Genomic DNA, 19,845 nt, shown 5'->3' on the forward strand with positions numbered 1-19,845 from the left:
AAACAGGAGTCATTAGTAAATGAATAATACTATCTGCTCTAGTTGTACATCTTTTGGTTTCAATGACCTGTTCGGCTATCCGAGAAATATCAAATGTTAAAGAAATATTGGCTAATTCAAAATCATAAGAAAATGTAATGAAAGAGACTGCAACCTCCAAGAGGTTCAGTCTGGACATTTGCAACTACTAGAAACAGATTACAGGACATTTACTTCAACTCTTTCCAAGCCATCACTCAGGTATAATGCAGTGTGCCCGTTACTTGTCAGCACAAGTGCATTCTGCACTGCATGTGTATTTACATCTTCAGATGTTAAAACTTCTTTGAACTCAGTTTTCAGAAGTGTTATATGACTATATCCACTTTCAAAGAATCGACCTTTTTGTGTACCGCACTGGAAAAAATGACAGATTTTTATTATCATGATATGAGCTCAAGGAAGCAGACAGTTGTTTTTGAAATTAAAAAAACCTGCACGCACAGTTTCTGTTTAAAAGGGTCATCACATTGGAGAAGTTTGCACTAGTGTCTAGGTAGAGTATAAACTGGTGCTATTCCAGTTAAAAGTGTTAACACCCAGCATAAGCTTTCCTGGAAATTTGCATGGTGGGTCTATCAGGAGGTAATTACGGTTGCAAATCTTTGTAGCATAGACAAGGCCAGTGATCTATAGGAGTTGAAAGGACTGAGGAAGAGTTGTTGTCACCTTGACCATGATAGCAAAATCCTTCCATTTAAATCTTAAACAACGGACACAGAAGGCAAACATGAGAACTGCATTATCTGGAGGATCTTATACATTAGTAGTAAGTGCAGAATAAAAATCTATTTCTCTTTTATTTAATCATACATAGAAATGGATTTACATCATTGAGCCTGAACACAGAATTTATTCCCAAGAGAAAATAGATAACACATTTGTAGCATTTGATAACTAACCTGGTTTCTTATGCAAGTTTGGTGTTTTTTTTTTGGGGGGGGGGGGGGGGGGGGGGGAGAGGGGGAACAACAGCAAGCGTCCCTGCAAACATGTCATGCTTTGTACTTTTAATGCATTAGCATTATCATTCAACTATGGAAGAAAAGCACACCTATATATGCCCTTATATAGCAAACCAACAGGATTCACATATTTGAACTTCTGTTTATATTTATACTAGCACCTCTATTTCTAATTAGAAAACATCTTTTTTCTTCTGTAAACGCGTATAACCGAACTTTAGAAAGGAAGTTGGAAGATAAAACTGTCATGACTCAATTCAAATGAGTGATTTGAAAATGTGATAGCAGTCTCTCTTTAATGCTGTAAATACTGACATTCAGAAGCTAAATCTTTTGTCTAACACCTTAAAGATAGTGTATTTTTCTACAGAAGTGCTGTAAGACAAGGTCCCTTTATCACTACAGATTTCCTTCAGCCACATTTAAAGTTTTAATCAGCCGATTATTTTTTCATTACTAAGTAATTAACACTAACTTGGCACATCCACCGTTAAACACACACGCAAAAACATCCACAAACGTTTATGTGTAAGAGTAAATTAAGGATTACATTTAAAAAAAAAATCTGAGCCTTTTAACAGATGATGTAATTTCACCATTACCCAGAAAGTATGATGCTGGTGTGTTCCCCTCCTCCATTATGGTCTGTTTACCTTTCACAGGAGTTGCGTTAGGCCCTTAGCTACCAGGTTAATACAGTATCCATAGCACCGAGGAACTACATTCTCCGCCTTGTACAGAAAACGCAGGTTCTCAGTGCTCCACGGATCCTTTATCAAGCCATCGAAAGCCTGAAAAAGCTGGCCATTACCTGCTTTACATTACCTGGTGCGACGGTTCATGAGAATATTTGTTCCTATCGTAACATGACAGATATTTAACGATTGGGCCTAAAAAAAATAGCTGTGCTTTCAATTGGCAAATTGCAAGCACATGTACTTATTTTGATGCAAGCTTTTTAAAAAAATAAACCAGGCTGTACTTCCAGAAAAGACAGCCCGGGTAATTCGCAGCCAGGCGCATTTGGGTTCTTACAACTATCTGACAGCCTCAAAATTGTGTGCAGTTGTACGGAAAGTCAAAACATTTGGCTTAAATCAGGATTTTTAGAGAGCGCACGTGTACGGTTGCCGAGGCCAGCGGGTGAGGAGGGCACGTTCACCAGGCGGTGTGGCCCATGGCAAGCGTCCCTATGCCCAAGGGGGGGTTAATAATATTTTAAAACAAAAGGAAAAAAAAAAACCCAGTTTAGAAAAACGCGTTTTCCACCGACCTCTGCGGGGCCTCGATGGGCTCTCGCCCACCTGGGGACGCCGCCGCGCCGAGCCAGGCCCCCCCCACCCCCGCCTTGAGCGGGCCGGGCCCCACACAGCTCCCGCCTTCGGCCCCACCTCGCCCCGTGGCCTTCCCTCCCCTGGCACCCGGCCCGCCCTCCTCTTCCTCCCCGCCGGCCCCGTCAGGGCGGGCGGGCGGCGCCCGGCGGGCCCGCGGGCGGCCCCGCTCCCGCCGTCCCCGCGCGCTCGCCGCGGCTGGCGCCGCTCCCGGCCGCCGCCGGGCCGCTGGGCCGCGCGTGCGGGCGGCTCCGTGCGGGGGGATTTGAAACAGCCGCTCCAGGGGCAGCGCAGCGGCGGCGCCCAATCAGCGGCCCGGATTTTTCGCGCTGGTTCTGGCCGGAGGAGGGGGCGGGGCCGCCGCGCAGGATCGCCGGAGCCGCCGCCGTTGCCGCCGCTGTTGCCGTGTCGCCTCGGCTCGCGCCGCTGCCGCCGCTCCCCGGCACCGAGCTACCGCCGCCGCCTCCGCCCGGCTCTCGGGGGAGAAGGATGCGCTAGGGCACAGGTCAGTAGGCCGGGAGCGCGGCTGGCTCGCCTTCCCCCCCAACCCCCCCGCCCGCCTCCCTGGGGAAGGGAGGAGGCACCCGGGGCACGTTCCCGCAGGCCCCGGGCGGGAGGCGGGAGCGGCGGCGGCGAGGCTCCCTCGCTCGCGGGGATGCTGCCGCCCGGCCCCGCGCCTCGCCGCGCTCACCGGGAGCGCCCCCCCCGCCCCCCCCTTCTCCTGGGCTGGGACCGCGGGCTCTACCCGGTAAAGCGCTGTGGGGGCCGGGGGTCCCGTCGCGGGGCATCCGCTCCCCCCCCCCGCTCCGGCCCTTCCCCCGGGGACTCCCCATCCGCCGGGGCTCCGCTCCCCTCAAACTTACCGCCGGCGCCCCACCGTCTCCATCGCCCGCCCCTGCCCGGGCAGCCCGCAGCTCCCGTTTCCCCCTTCCCTGGAGGAGGGTTTTTTTGTTCGCTCCCCCCCTCTCTCCTTCCTTCCCTCCCCCCCGCTACCTGGCCCTGGCTGAGGGGCCGCGGGCCCCCCCGCGCTGCTCCCGCCCGCCCCTGGTCGTCGTCCCCCGTCCCCCCCCCCCCCCCCCCCGAGGCTGCCGCAGGATTTCTGCTGCTGGCTGGGCCTGACTCTTGGGTGGCGGAGGAGCGGAAAGGAGCGATGCCGAGCCGGAGTCCCGGCTGTTGCAGCTTCATCCTTTCCCCCCCTGCCCTCCTCCTCCTCCTCGGCTCTGCGGGAGGTCGGGGGCAACATAAAGGGGTGTGTGAGAGGTGCCCACCCGTCCCACCTCCCTCCCTCGGGGCGGGGGGGGGGGAGGAATCAATCAGTGCAAATCAGAAAGAAAACCGAAGGGGGGGGGTGTTGGAGATGGGAAGAAAAAAAAGAGCCTTCTCCAGGGTTTAAACCGCCTCCTTAAGGGGTGGAGTGGCTGCAAATATACCCCGGTGGCGGTGAGGGTGTGGGGAGGTGGAGGCTGCTCCTGTCCCTTCCCTCTGGGTAGGACTGGGATTGTACGGCTGCAAGAGTGAATGTAACTCTGGAAATGTATGGAGGGGGAAGCCATGTTTGATTTATTCCTCCACTAAACAGTGGTGTGATGATCCTTCTACTTACACCCTTCTGCAGTCCATCCTGGACCTGTATGGGAGGAGAGCCTTGTTAGGAAAATGGAAAGAAAACATTCCTGCGAAGGCATACGGGCTCGTTGGCTCAATCTTCATTAAGTATAAGAGGATAGGGCTCTTGTAACTTGAATTGATATTTGTGTGGTAAAAGAGCCTGGGGAACTTGTATTCCCAAGGCCATAGTTACAGCTCATCCGCTGTGGCTGTACCGCTCTGGGGGTGGAGAAGGGAATTTGCCACACTTCTTGAACATATTTATACTTGCATTTTGGTTTTGGTTTTTTTAAATATGTCGGCTGAAAGGAGGAGTAAATACTAGTAGAAGTACAGAGACAGTAAACACCGTATTTAAACAGATTTCAGAGAAAATGGGCCTCTTGCTAACAGGCATTAAACAGGAGAGAGGCTGGTATCAGTCATTGCCCGTGTATTTTGTGTGCGTGAATAGTTTCCTTATTGGCATTTGCATTAAAATTGGCTTATAATGATTCTTAAATTTAGGAGCTAGTGCTGCCCGCGCTGAGTAAGCTAAACGAGGTCTGCTTTAAAAGAAAAAAAAAAAAAAACAAGGAAGATATGTTTGGCGTTTAGCCTTTTCAGACATCTAAGGAAGGTAACTGTAAACACTGTAGGGTGGCAATGAAGTTTGTAATAGATTTTGCAGAGTCCTTGCTGGTGGTTTATGCGGATGTATATGCTCACTAAAATTCCTTAAACATGGAATGTGTGGCTTCAGCTGCAGGAATAAATTGGTTCTTCACCAAAATGTTCGTATGTTAGTAGAATCTCTGTAAATTTGTCGCTGAAGCTATTATTTGCTTGTTTTGCTGTGGGAATTTTGCTCAGGAAATGCAGCATATGAACCCTAATAAACTCCTCAATTTCACAGTGTGGTATTATTTGACTGTTGGATATAATCATTGAATAAAACCACTGTTTTGTAGGACAACTCAGGACTCAGTACTTACAGTATATGCAATTTTTGGTAGTTTCAGTAAGCATCTATATCCCATATATTAAAACATGCTGGGATTTTCATCTAGTGTGCAGCCATCAGAAAATATGACAGTTTTTTTCAGTATCTGAATATAAAAGCTCTGGATGTTGCTGGAGACTATATGGCTAATTCTTGTGAAGGTTATAGGAGTATTCACCCTCATACATATTTGGAAAAATTTAGATATTAAAAGTACAGTAAAACCTACTGATTTATCAAATATTATTTGAAAATGTCAGAAGAAACTAGGTCATTATACTTTAAGGGTGTAGATTTAAAGTAGCTTAGAAAATGGAAATGAAATGAAAAATATGTTTCTTTTTAGTTCAATACCAATCCAACAAATGGCTAGTAAGAATAAAAGAAATTGTGTTTTAATATCTGTAGGGCTACGTGCTTTTTCTGAAGTCAGTGGTTGCTTTGCAGATGAGACTATTGCATTTAAATTACTGCCTGCATGCAATAGACTGGATATTGCCACAAAAACAACCCCACTTTGTTTTAGACTGGAAGAAAAAATGATTATTGAGGGTGTTTCTTTTTAATATTTGGGCAGTGAAATTGATGTGTATGGGTGTACGTACATATACATGTATATGTGTGTGTGTATGTATGTTTTTTTATATATATATGAGTTTATGTCCAAAACATTGCGCTAACAATATAGCAAAGGAATGGCAAGAAGGGATTGTTTTTCAGTGTCCTATTGTTTGTGGCCCATTCACCTCTCACTTTTGCACCGAGCCTGCTTTTTGTTCCACCGGTGTCACTATGTTTCCCAAGCGAGGCCTTATTCCTACAGACTGATAAATGCGTGTCTTTCCTTGTGGTCGATCAAAGCCTATTGACGGCATTGGGACCCCATGCGTTTATAAAGGTTCACCTGCTCTGGTCAGATTACTGGATTAAGGATGTAGTTTATGGTGAGGAGAAGATACAAGCACAGTTCTTGAAGTATTTTGGTCACCTCTGATCATTCCTGCTTACATAACTACAAGACATCGCTTAGGTTTTAAGCATAGAAGATGGTTGAATGCGTGAAAATTGCGAGTATTTTCTGTGTAGAACAAGGTAAAGAACCTAGCGTTTTCTGGGAAAGAAATTTTCACCTCTCCTTGAGACCACTGTGCTGCACAGGGGGAAGCATCCACTGAGTGGTATTGCTGAAAACAACAGATACCCTAACATTCAGGAATCAAACATCAATAAAGAAATGCTTGGTGCGACTAATAATAATGCAGGAGATGGTGATGACTGCATGTTTTGACATGATGCTTGTGACTATACTGTGTGAGCTCTTTCATTACTTTTCCGCAAAGACAAATGAAATGGGCTTATGGTTGAGTAAATATGATAGATCTGGTATAATTCTTGAATCTAGCCTTTGGATGAAGGAAGAATGGAGATACTGAAGTGGGTCTAAGTGGATGAGTAAGTCCATGTTTCTAGGAAGCATCACTTTCCAGTTAGGGATGTAGCTTTGAGAAATGTCTTCACCAGGGACGTGCTAGAATTTCCCCAGGGTAAATGAGAAGGTGGAGATGGAATATGGCACCAGGATAAGCGGTCAGGTGGTAAAGTGGACAGAGAAAATAATTTCCCATCAGAGCTTGGCATGGGAGTCCAAATTTCCCTTGGTGCATAATTGTGGAGGACTTGGGAGAAAGGGGGTGGGTGAGGAGAGCCTTGTTGACATGTCAGTAGTCACCCTGCAGCTTATAAATTTGTGTAGCTGGTTGAATGGGTCGGTTAGCTATTTGATAAAATTAATGGCTACTTGGAAGGCTTTGGTTCTGAGTACAGTTTTGAAGGAAAATAGAGAAACTACCTAAATTCCCCCTTCACTGCACCTTCAAATTAGTTTCTCTATGACCTGCAGTCATTGGAGGTAGTAAGACAGCTGTATAAATGTATTGGCTTTTTTCTTTTTGTTTTACACTGACAGAAATTACAAAAGTGATATATCAAGTGCTGGTTTTAATGTTTTTATCAGGTTGATGGTGTCTAGCATAGTTATTTTATATTTTCTAGCATCAGCAGGAAGGGGGGGAAGTTTTTGGAATGTGTTCTAAAGGAAATTTAGACCATACTCTATTCTGCTGCCCTTCTGGTGAATAGCAAGCTACAAAAATATGCAAGATTTCTGGAGAACAGATCGTATATACTAATACCTTGTGTATGGTGATGATAGGTTAATGCATAGTCCATCATGCATTACTTTGCTCGCAAGCAACTCTAAACTTTAGCACCAGATAATCTACTGACTCTCTGGTACATTTGAAAAGCTGCTTCTGTCCGAAGCATATAATAGATTGTACCATAAACTGAATTTTTTAAAACACGTTTTGTGTGCAGTAAACAAATACCTGTTAATCATGGTTGAACCAAAAGCAAGGTTTCTACTATCCTTCTTGCTAATGTCAAGAAATAATACCATTACATGGAAATTGTTCTGATAGTACAAGAGTGTGATGAGCTACATGTGGAAAGTAGATGTCTGAAAAATTTTTTAAACGTTTCATAGCAATCAAATTAAATTTATGAAGTATGGAAAAGCAAAGTGCTAGCCCGTAGTACTTCAGAGTATTCTTATGTTGGGCTAAATTACTTTGCCCTGGGGCACCACTGGTGTAGGTTCTCGTATTTGGCATAATTTGAAAATAATAAAATATATAAGTGACTTAAAGCACGTGTTAAATTGCAAGGGCTACTCAACAGGTGATGGCTCAGTTTCTAGTTTTGTCCCCATCCTTTTAACCTGTCCTATTTTTATCTTAGTGCAAGATAGCAATTTGATCTTGTTTTGAACTTTGGTATTCAGCTCACCAGCACAAATTGGACCTATTTTATATTCATCCATATTTGGGGTAAGGATACATATGTGGCAAATGGCTGGAAAACTATAGCATGATGTGCTATTGAAATAGACTTTCATAGAAGCTTTCTTCCGCTATCTGTGAAGAATACTGTCAGTTTTCCGTGCGGCTCTTTGGAGAAGCACAGAGCGGTCTTGTTTGGTTGACTGACAGAGATGGCCATTTAACTACCTTTGTGAAACCTCTTCTGGCCTGTGCCTTGTATTAAAACACTAAAATACTGACATCTCACATCTGTGCTAAAACATAAAACACATTAAAAAAAAATGTGTTTTAAAATAATAATAATCTTTAAACATATTTGTCCTTGAGGGCTAACATCAGAATTCCACATTTTCTTCTCCATAGTCAAAAACCTAATAGAGAGTGAATGTTGGCCTGCTCTCTGAGTTCTGCCTTACTAAATAAGAGGTACACCAAGCAGCAGAATATGAAATATTCAATGACAAAAATATTTTCAAGAAAGAAGTCTGATGTTAGGGAAGATTTTATTAGAAATGTGATCTAAATAAATGCCATTTGAAATAATTTGAAAGGATACTGATAAAAGAAGCAGTGGGAAGGAAATGCAGTAATGCAGCCTCCTATCATAGTGTTTGGGACCCATTTCATTTATTTGTTCATTATAATAAGTTGAAGTGTAAATGTTCCTGCTATGGCATGGGTTAGTCTGTGGAGCAGAGGTTCCCAAGATCGTGTATCAGATAAATCAATTGTGGAACTTGCCAGCCTTGGTGGGATGCCATCGGAGCAAAGAACCTGACTGCACTGGCACTCAGAAACATCTAAATTGGGGAGTTATCTCTGTAGTAAAGAATGCCCAGATTCTAGTCTGATAATAAAGCCAGAGGGATTTAAGCCAACGTATGAAGCTTGGAGAGCAGTGTAGGATGAAAGATATGAATATGGATCATCTTGCTATATGGAGTAGTTGCCCAGAACTTTCAATCAGATACTTCAGAATGAAATTAATGTTGTGATTCTTCTGTGGATGCAAAATGCAGACCATGAGAAGCTGTTCTGTAGTAGCACTCCTGAACAAACTGGAAACAAATGCTGTGATTAAATGTGGAACATGACTGAAATTCAGCAATAGTGCAAAAAACAAGTCGTAGTCTTAAAATGTGTAGTAGAAAGTGCATGTGCAGTATCTGTTCATCAGGTGAATGCTTGGCTCAAAAGTGGTAGTGATAGGTGAGTCTTCAGAAACTCTGCAGGTAAGGACAGAACTACAGTTGCTTAACATGACTTATTTCTACAATCAAGACTTTTTTGATTTTCTGATAAGAACTAGGTACAACAGAATTTGTCTAAAGAACTAAATTTGATAAGGCAGGGAAGTAATCCACAGAGGTAGTGCTACGCTGAGAGAAAGGACAGCAAAAATGGCAAGAGATACCCATTGCAAACCTCTCAACACAGAGGTTTTGGAAAGTGGACAAGAAGGAATTGGTTTGTTGGACAGGAAAGTGTTTTATCATTCTGTCTCCAAGTTAAATGGGTAAGCTACATTATATCTGCAGAAACCTAAAAACTTGCCTCAAATTCCAGACCTTTTACCTGTAACAGTTATGCTAATAGCTCTTTTGGAGAGATTCTTGATGTAGAAGTGGCAAAAGAAGTAGAGAGGGAATTAAGAACTATGCGAATGGTGGTAATGCATTTTGGCAAGAGCCTGTTAAAGCCCCAGCACAGAAAAATACTTCAAGTAATGTCCGAACCAGAAAGGCCACTTAATAGCAAGTATTTGGATTTGTTTGGAGAGTGTCTAGTGTTCCAAGTCTTGGGTCTTGTTTGAGTGTTCCTGGCATACATCTGCCAGTTGTGCGTGTGTGTTTTTCTTTGATGTAATACGCTGATAGAATAATTAACAGTTGCATGTATATAGTTACAGTCTATGTGTAAAGTAGACCAGAATTAGCACAGTATGGCCAGGATTACATTGTAGACATAGTTATGTTGACCAGATATGGGTATATACAGTTCTCAATGAAAGGTGCAAGTTTTAAAGTAAAATTTCACAGTGCCATTGAGTCACTATTAACTACGCCTGAACTCTACCTTCCAGTTCTTCACTTAAATGTTATGGGATGTGAAGTTGAATGTACTGGATGAAAGAAATTGTGTATATTTTTACACATTACCTGTCCACATTAGAGAGGTGCATTATCAGTGCAACATGTTACTGGTTTTATAAACAACAGAAGACATGGCCAAATGCTGCTCAGTGAGAAAGATTATGAGTCTCTCCTATGTATACATATAGCTAGGCTTTTGTACTATTGACAAGGCTTCATATATCACCACTGTCACGGTGTTGCTTTTTAGAATGATTCCAATACACCAAGTGTGCTTCTGGCATCTAAATCCAGCCACTTAGGTGAACAGGTTTTAATGCCATGATAGGCAAAGATAGCAGAGTTTTAAGGGTCTAGGCAAAATGGTTGTATCCTCTGTATTAAAATTAGTTGCTGTCTGGTCTGATCTGGGCAACATTGTTTATTTCTGTAGAGGTGCAGTGGACAACGTTTTGTTAATACTACAATTTGATTCATTACTTATATTGATAACTTTGTGGTGTCATCCCAGATTTGATCTTCCCTTCTCAGAATTTGCACGATCAGAAATTTTCATGATGCTCTCAGTGAAGCTTCAGGCAATTGCTGTGCTGTCATGACTACATGTGGGAATAAGGGCAGAATCATTGGCCACACTGAAGAGGAAGCAAACAGATAGTGTGTTTATCTACTGCAGTGAGTATTATGTAGAACCAGAGGATCCGGGTCCTGAAGGTATGGTGCAAGGAGCAGAGGTAGGTTGCTGAAAAGAAAAAGCTGTGGGATTAAAGAAGGGATGGGAAATTAAAATAGGCTTGAACCGGGTGAAAAAGCAGTGTAAATAAGGAAGGAACTCAGTGCCTAAGTGCTGAGCTGTTTGAGATTGCATTTGGTTCTTCGTTCCCAAGCTAAGTAGCAGCCAGATGCACAACTCTGGCCCATTTGAGAGACATCATTTCACTGGTGAGGAAAGACCTAGACTGAATGAGTATTCTGGCTGTACTGAATTGTCGAGTGCTGGTTTGCTAGAAAGGGGCCATTCCCTTCAGCTGGACCATTTGGAACTCTCCAGGAGACAGAAAAGTCTCAAGCTTGCATTTGAAAAAGTAACTTTTTTTTTACTTTTAGCCATTTGTTAAGCAACTGTTGAGGGCTACCTTTTAGTGTTTATTAAATACTGGTGGTAAGTCTACCGTTCTAGGCACCAGAGTTCCTCTCTGCTTATCCGCAGAAGAGAAACGACTCTTTCTGTTGGATTGTGATTCCACCACAATAGTATCTGTATTCTCTCTTCAGACAGAAATACAACATTTTGCAAGAGTCTGAATTTACTCAAATCTGTCTTCTTCCTTCACCACCCAACTTCAGCAGCAGGAGTGGAACTGACTAAGTTTCTGCAGCAGTGGAAAAAGAATATTTCTTCTGATTTTTAAGAAAACTAATTAATGGGGAGGAGTCCTGTTACAGAATCTTCTAGCCTTATCCTCAGCAGCAGGGTTGGTTGCAAAATATTTTCCTGAGGAACAAAAAGTCAAGTCCATCAGTTTTGTAAGCTTGCTTTCTGCAGTGGCAAGTAACATTTAAAGTGAAGAAATTCTTTGCTTGCCATTCTACAGTTCTTAACTGTACAAGCTAACATTGCCTTTATGAGAAGGCAGTAAATACTTGTTTCGGTTGATGAAAATAGACTTTAACAATTAAGTTCTAAAATTTTATCCAATAGGGGAAAAAAAAGGCAACACAAAACAAATTAGAAAAGATCAATGCTAATTTTTTTTAAAAAAATGGGTGGCAAATAAATGTGAGTACTTTAACCTTTTTCACACAGTTTTCAAAATATGCTTGGATCTTTTTGTGCAAATGTATATTACGTCTCTATATAAACGTTATTATGTACTGTAAGGAAATTTTCATGTAATCATTTAAAAATACTTTGTAGGTCAGCCTTGCCAGCTGGCTGGTTAACTGAAATCATTGTATATCTACTGCAGGATTAATGCAGTCTTTACTTCAGGTGCTTTTAAACTCAAAATTGGCTCCTTTGGACTAAAGTTTCTTTTTTTTTCTTTTTTTTTTTTTTTTCTTTCCCAAGTATCTTCTAAGTAGCGGTAAATTGTTAAAAGGTTTTAGTATCATTATTTTCAGTTCTCTGTCAGCTACTACAGTAATGTCTTTTTTTTTTTTTTTTTTAATGACAGGTAATGCTTTTAAATTTGCTGGATAGAGTTGGTTTGTAACAATTTTTGGCAAACCCACAATAAAATTTTCAGTTATGCATTTTCTTTTAAAAGTAAATTCTGTTTAGATACTCTAGTAATTTTTCATTATTTTAACACATTGAAGAACGTCAGTGTACTGCATGTACACATGTACTGCATGATAGTAAATATGTCTCTACTCCTATTTGATATTTTAAGTTTTTATACAAGATACTGTGAATAAGCATACTCAAGTTTTGTATTAGCAAGAATGTGTTGTAACTTTACTAATCTCTTTAAGTATTTTGTCTCATTCTGATCTGAAAATAGGAATAACCATCTTAAAATTGACAAGAGAATGGAGAAGACTTACCAGAAAGCTCTCTTTAAGAAAAAAGCAGCAGCTATCTATTAGCTTTTTCAGTGCCAGCCAAAAGCCTGATTTGTAGGTAATAAAATTAGCTTTTGTGGATAAAGTTCTCTTACTCTGAATTTGTATTTGGGTGTGTCATCTTCCCTCTCTTCCCCCCTTGCCTGCGTAATTCACCTGAGAAATGGCTTTAAGAAAAGCCTTAGACAAAACAAAAGTGGTATTTAATAGTGACGCTTGTTGTTGATTACTTACTCTGTTCACTCCCTTTGGCAGAATTGGAAGGAATGGACTACTCCATTATTTCTGACACACAAGAAAAGCATCTCTGAAATTGCAGCAGATGTGGAAGAAATGAATAATAAATATCACATAAATGATAGTGGCCTGGACAGTGAAGGAGGAATCTGACATGCAGACTAACTGTATTTGGCTCATGACTCCTGTCAGATGATGGACCTTCAAGTAATTAATAATATTACTTAAAATGTCTGCAAAATAATTTGTCTTATGTAGAACCTGCTTTTTTAATATGAAAATGTGTACAAAGCCATTACAAGGAGTGTCTGATTGTCATCGTCCGATTAAAATATCTAGAGACCTTTCTGATGATAAGTCAAATTTGCTTACTGAAAGCTAAAATACCATGTTTATTCAGCAGATTCCTTGGCTATCATGTTTTTTCCTTTGTTAGTGAAAATGGTACTTAGTGGGTCACCAGGCAGTCATTATGGGAAGATGCTAGCTTAAGCTCATTAGCTGCTACTAGTGTGTGGTGCTTTTGTCCCCTTCCTTTCTCTAACTCCCTCCAGTTTCCTTTCCTCTAGGTAGAGTCATCTAGAAAAAGATAAGGGATTGCTTTTGCTTCTGTGTGATATGGTGGTCCGGCATGAGTACACTTAATTTAACTACCAAATCTAATCATACGCTCAGCTGCTTCAGGACCTTACTCTTACAACTCTGATCAGCCAGATCTTGTCTGTGATCGATCTCACTTCATTCTTTCATGTCCTGTCTTCTAGATCTCCTTGCATTAATTCTAAACTCATGTACTGCTTGGTTATCTATTGCTGATCATTTTCCTTCCTTGCCTCTTTTTTTCTTTTCTGCTCTATTGTCCCCTTCTCATAAATAAACTAGTTGTTTTTCTTGCTTATGTTATTCAGCTACCATGTATTTTAGATAGCAAAGGTTGTGCAAAATTTAATTAGCTTTATTTTTTGCCCTTGTTTCTTGAAATCCTTTGTTATTCCCGTGTGTAGATTTGCTAGCTTCCTCCGTTTAATGAGAACCCACAGCATAGCTTATTTTTTACGAGGAGGACTGAGATGCATATCTACGGTTTCCCTCCATTGGTTGTCCTAGAGATGGTGACTGACCTGCAAGTTGGTCTCTACAAGTCTCATCTCCCCAGTGAGACTATATTTGCTTATAGATGCTCACATCTATTATCTTTGCGGGTCATTCTGCCTCTTACTTTAAGCCTCTTTTCATTTGGCTCCATTAAATCTTTGTACAAACACGGTCTATTTTCCATATTCTATAATCTGTGTCTACTGGTTCTGATAATCTTACTGTCTCAAATTACTGCCTTTGTCTTCATCTTCCCATCTACTATTGGCCTGAGTACAACTGACTTCCTTTTACTGGTTATACTCCTGGATTTGTTGTCTCTCTAGGCTTCAGTGATTTGAGGGGCCTTTTTCAGGGCCTTTTTCACCTGTTTTTAGTGACCTGTATTAGTGAGAACCATTAACCTTTACTCACTGAAGTTCTAAAATCTGCATGCTGTGTATCTTCAGATGTATTAGGTAAATCAGGGTAGCCCCTAAAAGTTGCATGGTCCTACTGGTCTTCATATTTTTGTGATAGGGAATTACTACCCTTAGGTTTATTAGCTGGAAAGAGAGTAAAACTTGATTTCTTTAAGCCATGTCTTTTCACTTAGTTGTTTGCTGGTCATTGTCCAGACAAGGCCCTGAGCAGCTTGTTCTGCGTTGGCCCTGATTTAAGCAGGGGGTTGGAGTAGATAATCTGAGGAAATCCCTCACAACCTAAATTATTCTGTGATTCTCTGATGATTTCTATGTTTTGAAATCCTTAAACTACCGCTTTTTTAATGCATCCAGTGTTTTGAGATTGAATACACCAGTAATGTAGTCTAATTTCATTGTTTGTTGCTTTTTTTGAGTTGTCCTGGTCTGCCTCAACCTTGATGGCTTTTTATCTTAAAGAAATAAGTGATGAGAGTAAGAGTTATTCTTAAACAGGACAAAAAAATACTTGTAGAATTATGGATTAAAACAGAGTTACAAAATGCAGATGTCTCAATCCAGAAATCCAGACCCTGATAAGCAGCTAATGGAGCCATATTAAAAAATGTTTTTCAACTTAACCATGTAGTTGATGGACGGGTGGAAGTCGCACAAGGCATTTTTGGTGCTGGTCCTCTTGTGCAAAGCTGCGATGAGCAGCTGTCTGTCAGGCAGGGAGGTGGGGAGCTGCGGCGTTTGCTGCTCTGGCTGGTTCAGGCAACCACTGGAGGGCGTCTGCAGCCGCAGAAAAGCTGCTCCCTTGCAGGCTTATTTTTTTAGACACAGGGAATTTAGATGCCCAAATCAAATCTCTGGTTTGCATTCTGGTTTACTCTGTTAAGAATCTGTGGGAAGGAAGTACAGATTTTGCAACAGTTTGGTGTTTTGTTTATTTTTAAGGAATCTTGCTGTCATCTCCGTAACCATAAGCGTCACATGTCCTGTAATGGGTTTGCCTTTTGCCTAGAGATTTATAGAATTTGTCATCAGTTGTTTCTTAAAATAAATATGATTTCAGTTAAATCTGCTGAATAACAGCTTGAAACATTGTCATATTATTAATTGAGTTGAGAGTCTGTCTCATGTTCATGTTTTCAGAGAAGATCTTGTGAAAGTACACGAGTTCTCCTTCGGTTGGAGTTCTTTGTTCTGTTCTGGTGGAGTTTTGAGTTTCCTTTTAGCTCTGACTTCTCTTCAAAAGGGTTAATACAGATGGCTGGTTTCCACTCGTTTTATCAGAGATTTTATTGTTAATTCAGACCTCATCTGGCTAAAGAAAGATTAGAACCTTTCCTGTCACAGATGTACTTGGAGTTCAGGTATACTTGTTTGTCTTGCCTTGTTTAATGCCAGCTTTTCAGGCTGCTGTTTGTCCCTGGAGAATGGTTTTCATCTCTCAAATGAGCCTGTATAGCTTGTACGGAGACATACCCTTTTATCTTGTAGGTACCTTAGAGCAGCATGGCAGGGAGATGGGAGCATTTGCTGAGGAGTGATGGAGTTATGATTTTTAGATTATTTTTTTTTTTTATCTTTGTCTGTGAAAAGGTTTCATGTTGGCCAATTCAGGCCTGCCACCCATAAGAAGCTTTGCCAGACTAGGATAATGCTACTAGGAGTTGCTACTCCTGATGTAGAAGTAGCAAGTATACAAGTTTCAGAAATATGCCAGCTGTAAGCATTATAACTGTGTATATTAATAAACAAAGTGGTAAGATTCAGAGGAGATTTCTTCCACAGCAACTGACAATTCAATAGTTATTCATCATGGTTTTTACTGCACTTTTTTGGAAGCATGTGAGACTAGATTTGATGAATTTTTGATCTGATGTGACAGTTCTTGGACTTAATCATATATCAAATTGCTTACCTTGAGCATGGATATGATGTTTATTGTGCTGAGCTTTCATAATATTTATGATGGTGTATTTCTCTATATCGTGTATATGTTGGACCTGGTAATATGAAGAGACTATGCATATGTATTTTAAAAATGAAAATGATCATCTTGCCTGGTCTAGGAGCATAAAGGAGTCATTTTGCCAGATTCATTTGTTTGCTACGATAGTATAGTGTTAAAATGGGCGGGGTAGCTTTTAGAACCGCAGAAAACCTGTCTAGGGCAGATAATAGTGCAGTTTTAGCTTGTTGGATTTTTTCAAATTTCTATATGAAAAATGGGTGTTAGATGACGTTGTAATTAAAAAGCTGAAACTCCAGCAGTTGCTCTGATCATTTAAATTTTGCGGTGTGGCCACTGGGCTGAAGGATCATCAGTTTCCCAGTGGGCTGGTGTTCATGATACAAAATGATCCCCTTTTATTCATTCTCGCAGCCAGAACACTTTGGGATACATGTGAAGGCTGAGCTGTGTTGTTTCCTTGGGAGGTGTGCTCTGGGGGAAAATTGAGGTCTTGTTTGTAGAGTGAGGAAGAGAAGCTTGTGATGCTGCTGTCCATGGTGTAGGTGCTACAGCAACACAGCCTGTGGGGTTTTTATGCTGGCACAACCTCTTAGAAATAAACCCATCTGTTGTTATTAATGATATTATCTTACGTCTAACTCTTACTTGTTTTAAACAGTGCAATACCTTTGAGTAATTAGCGTGGGTAAGACTCATGCTGTGGATTGTTAACAGATTGTTAACATGAACGCTGTGATTTTGCTCTCTGCTTTTGCTTTAATAAAATTGATGATTCATCAATCAATTTTTTTGAACTTTTTCGTAATGCACATTAAAAAATATTGAAGTGTTTCGGTTATGAAGATTGCAAGCAACACTTATTAGTAAAACTTGAATGAAGTACATTGGGTGTATATTAGTGGGGATGTATTTATCTGAATACTTGGTAGCTTTTGACATTTCTGTATTATTAAAAATATTCTCTGTCTTTTTGTCTTAATATAGCAGTGTAAGACTGGAAACATCTGGGCTGAATGGACTTTAGCATCAAAAGAAGTTCCCAACTGTTAACTCGAAAAATTAACTACATCAGAATGAAGCAGGTACCAGAGATCCTTGGAAATACCAATGGGAAAACTCAGAATTGTGAAGTGAATCGTGAGTGTTCTGTCTACTTGGGCAAAGCACAACTTTCCGCCACTCTACAAGAAGGTGTCATGCAAAAATATAATGGCCATGAGGCTCTTCCATTTATTCCAGCTGATAAATTGAAAGATCTAACCTCACGTGTGTTTAATGGCGAGTCTGGGGCCCAAGATGCCAAGCTGCGCTTTGAACCCCAGGAAATAAAGGGAGTTGGAACACCACCCAACACGACTCCTATCAAGAACGGCTCTCCAGAAATTAAGCTGAAAATCACAAAAACCTACATGAATGGAAAGCCTCTTTTTGAATCTTCCATTTGTGGAGACAATGGTGCAGATGTGTCTCAGTCAGAGGAAAATGAACAAAAGCCAGCAAACAAGGAGAGGAGAAACAGAAAAAGAAGCATAAAATATGACTCCTTACTTGAGCAGGGTCTTGTTGAAGCAGCGTTAGTATCAAAGACTTCAAGCCCCACTGAAAAGAAGGTAGTACTTTTTTTACATTCTTTCTTTTGATAGGTTGGTTAATCATACCAAGATTTCATTTGTTCATATGCTAATCTTCATTTCAGGTATTTCAGCAGGTGCTTCCCACAAGCAGGTCACTTTCTGCAATAGTCTCTCTTTGTTTCATGGAAGGACAGATGCACTTTAGTTCTGGTCTGTGTTGCTTGCCTAGGCTAGGAGTACCCATAAATTCGGTTTCCATATAAGTAAAATAAGACTCCAGAGCAAATCAGGGCATGTGGTAGTATGGGATGTATGAAACAGAAACTTCATCCAGACATGCAGCCAAGACCTAGCCGGGATGTGCACCTCGGCAAGGGAGCTGGGGAGGCCTCTAAATTTAGAGATGGCCTTTAACTGTTGATATTCTGGCTTCCTAATAACCAGATGTTTCAGAAAAAAAAATAATTCTATATTCCTGTTTCTGAATTAAAGAAAAATTTATTCAGCTGTCAGTTGGCTGATAAGATAGGTTCTTTACGTTCAGATTTTGGCAGCTGGAATGTAATCCCTACCCTTATTTGTCATCTGAAAAGAGCTGGTTTTGCTTGCTATAACCTAATGAATTGTATTAATTGAAAAGGTCTAGATACTTGTATTAATTGTGATTAACTTTTGTGGTCAAGCTCATCTGTTTTTTGCTGCTTTTAAACATGGGCAGAAATGGAAATTTCCCTTTTTTTAAATTTGCTTTACCAAGTTGTAAATAAGAATGCTGCTGGGAGCCCTTTTACCCCTTTATTTAGTTTTTGTTGCTTGACTCCATTTAAAGGGATGTGGTTTGCAATCATTTTATTCGGAGGAAGAAACCTTCATAGCAGGGATACTTCCATGTGTATCACGTTTCTCAATGAGTAATTCGGAATAGTGTTGTATAACAATGGTAAACATTAATGAATGCTTTGGCTAGTGAACAGGTCCTGTTTTTACAAACCTTAAATGCAAAATGTATGTTATAGTTTTCTGTTAACTGCAGGTTTACTATAGGGTAATGTTAGTTCTTACCTTCTCCAGAGGTCACATGTGCAGAGAAGAACCACACGCGTAGCTGCTGTATTTCTGATTTTATTTACCCTTATTTTTATTAAAACTTCTTAATGAATGAATTTACAGAACTGTGTAAATATTCTTCTCAGTATCAGAAATATTTATCATTTATTTATGATTTGAATATATTATTCATCCTAAAATGATCAATACTGATGTTTTCAGAAATTTTATTAAAGAGTTTGTTTTCTTTAATTTTAAGGAGACTGTTTTAACATTGGTTCAGGATTTTCTGAGTCACCACTCAGAAGTAAAAAGTATGGGCACACTCAATAGCTGGAGTAGTTCTCCATCCTGTTCACTGATAATGAGGATAAATTGGACTAAAAGCTGGTATATTTATTAGCATCAACAACTAGCATATTTGTGTAGGTTTTTTTTTTTGTTTTTAGAAAGGGGAGGCAATATTTAATATGTCCATTGACAGAGTTTACTCTCAGGCCTTTCGCATTGGTTGTTGATGAAGGGTGACTTTTAATTTTTCCTGGTGAGCAGTTCATTTAAGATTAAAGGAAAGGTTGTTCTGGCTTCTCTTGAGTTGTCTTTTGGTGAGAAGTGGTCAGGAGAAAACCACGTCCCCACTGTTTCCCAGAGTGCTTGAGGCTTGATGGCTGGAGAGTGATAGGGTTATTTGCTCCTGTGTCAAACGAGTGAGCTACCAAACTACCAAATCAGGACAACCACCTGCTTGATCTCAGACTTCGCAATATTAAAACGCTATTCTTTTCAGAGCACTTGAAACAGAGGGTCATGTTTCTGACCTTTTTTTTTTTTTTTCCTTGCATAGTGCACTTTAAAGCTCAAAGGGCAAAAGGAAAAGCATTTGAAGGTCACGAGGTGTTGGTTTATGATATAAATCCTTGATGATAAAAAGTCTGGGGCTTTTTTTTCACAGGGAGGGTTTGCAACTGTGCAGGTTTAAAATAAAGGAAGGGGAATGTAATACTAGGCGACATGCTGAAATAGACTTCAAATGTTTGTC

At 40.7% G+C, this 19,845-nt stretch overlaps 1 protein-coding gene across 6 annotated transcripts in view; it reads left to right on the plus strand.

The window, feature by feature from the left end:
* Positions 1 to 2,719: 2,719 nt before the first annotated feature.
* NSD2 (nuclear receptor binding SET domain protein 2) overlaps positions 2,720 to 19,845 on the plus strand; it is a 75,668-nt gene continuing 58,542 nt past the window's right edge. For 4 of the 6 annotated variants that reach the window (XR_012628619.1, XM_074865580.1, XM_074865585.1 and 1 more), the window contains exons 1-2: positions 2,720 to 2,840; positions 17,170 to 17,795. Coding sequence is in view for 5 of the 6 variants with exons in the window: in XM_074865580.1 (XP_074721681.1) it covers positions 17,199 to 17,795 (597 nt within the window). In the remaining variant the exon portion in view is untranslated. Of the gene's footprint in view, positions 2,841 to 10,561; positions 10,635 to 11,830; positions 12,527 to 12,723; positions 12,913 to 17,169; positions 17,796 to 19,845 lie in introns of those variants that run through there. The other 2 variants (XM_074865583.1, XM_074865581.1) reach the window with 2 other exon arrangements.

This window comes from Strix uralensis, chromosome 4, assembly GCF_047716275.1.
Source record: "Strix uralensis isolate ZFMK-TIS-50842 chromosome 4, bStrUra1, whole genome shotgun sequence".
NCBI classification, from domain to species: Eukaryota; Metazoa; Chordata; class Aves; order Strigiformes; family Strigidae; genus Strix; species Strix uralensis.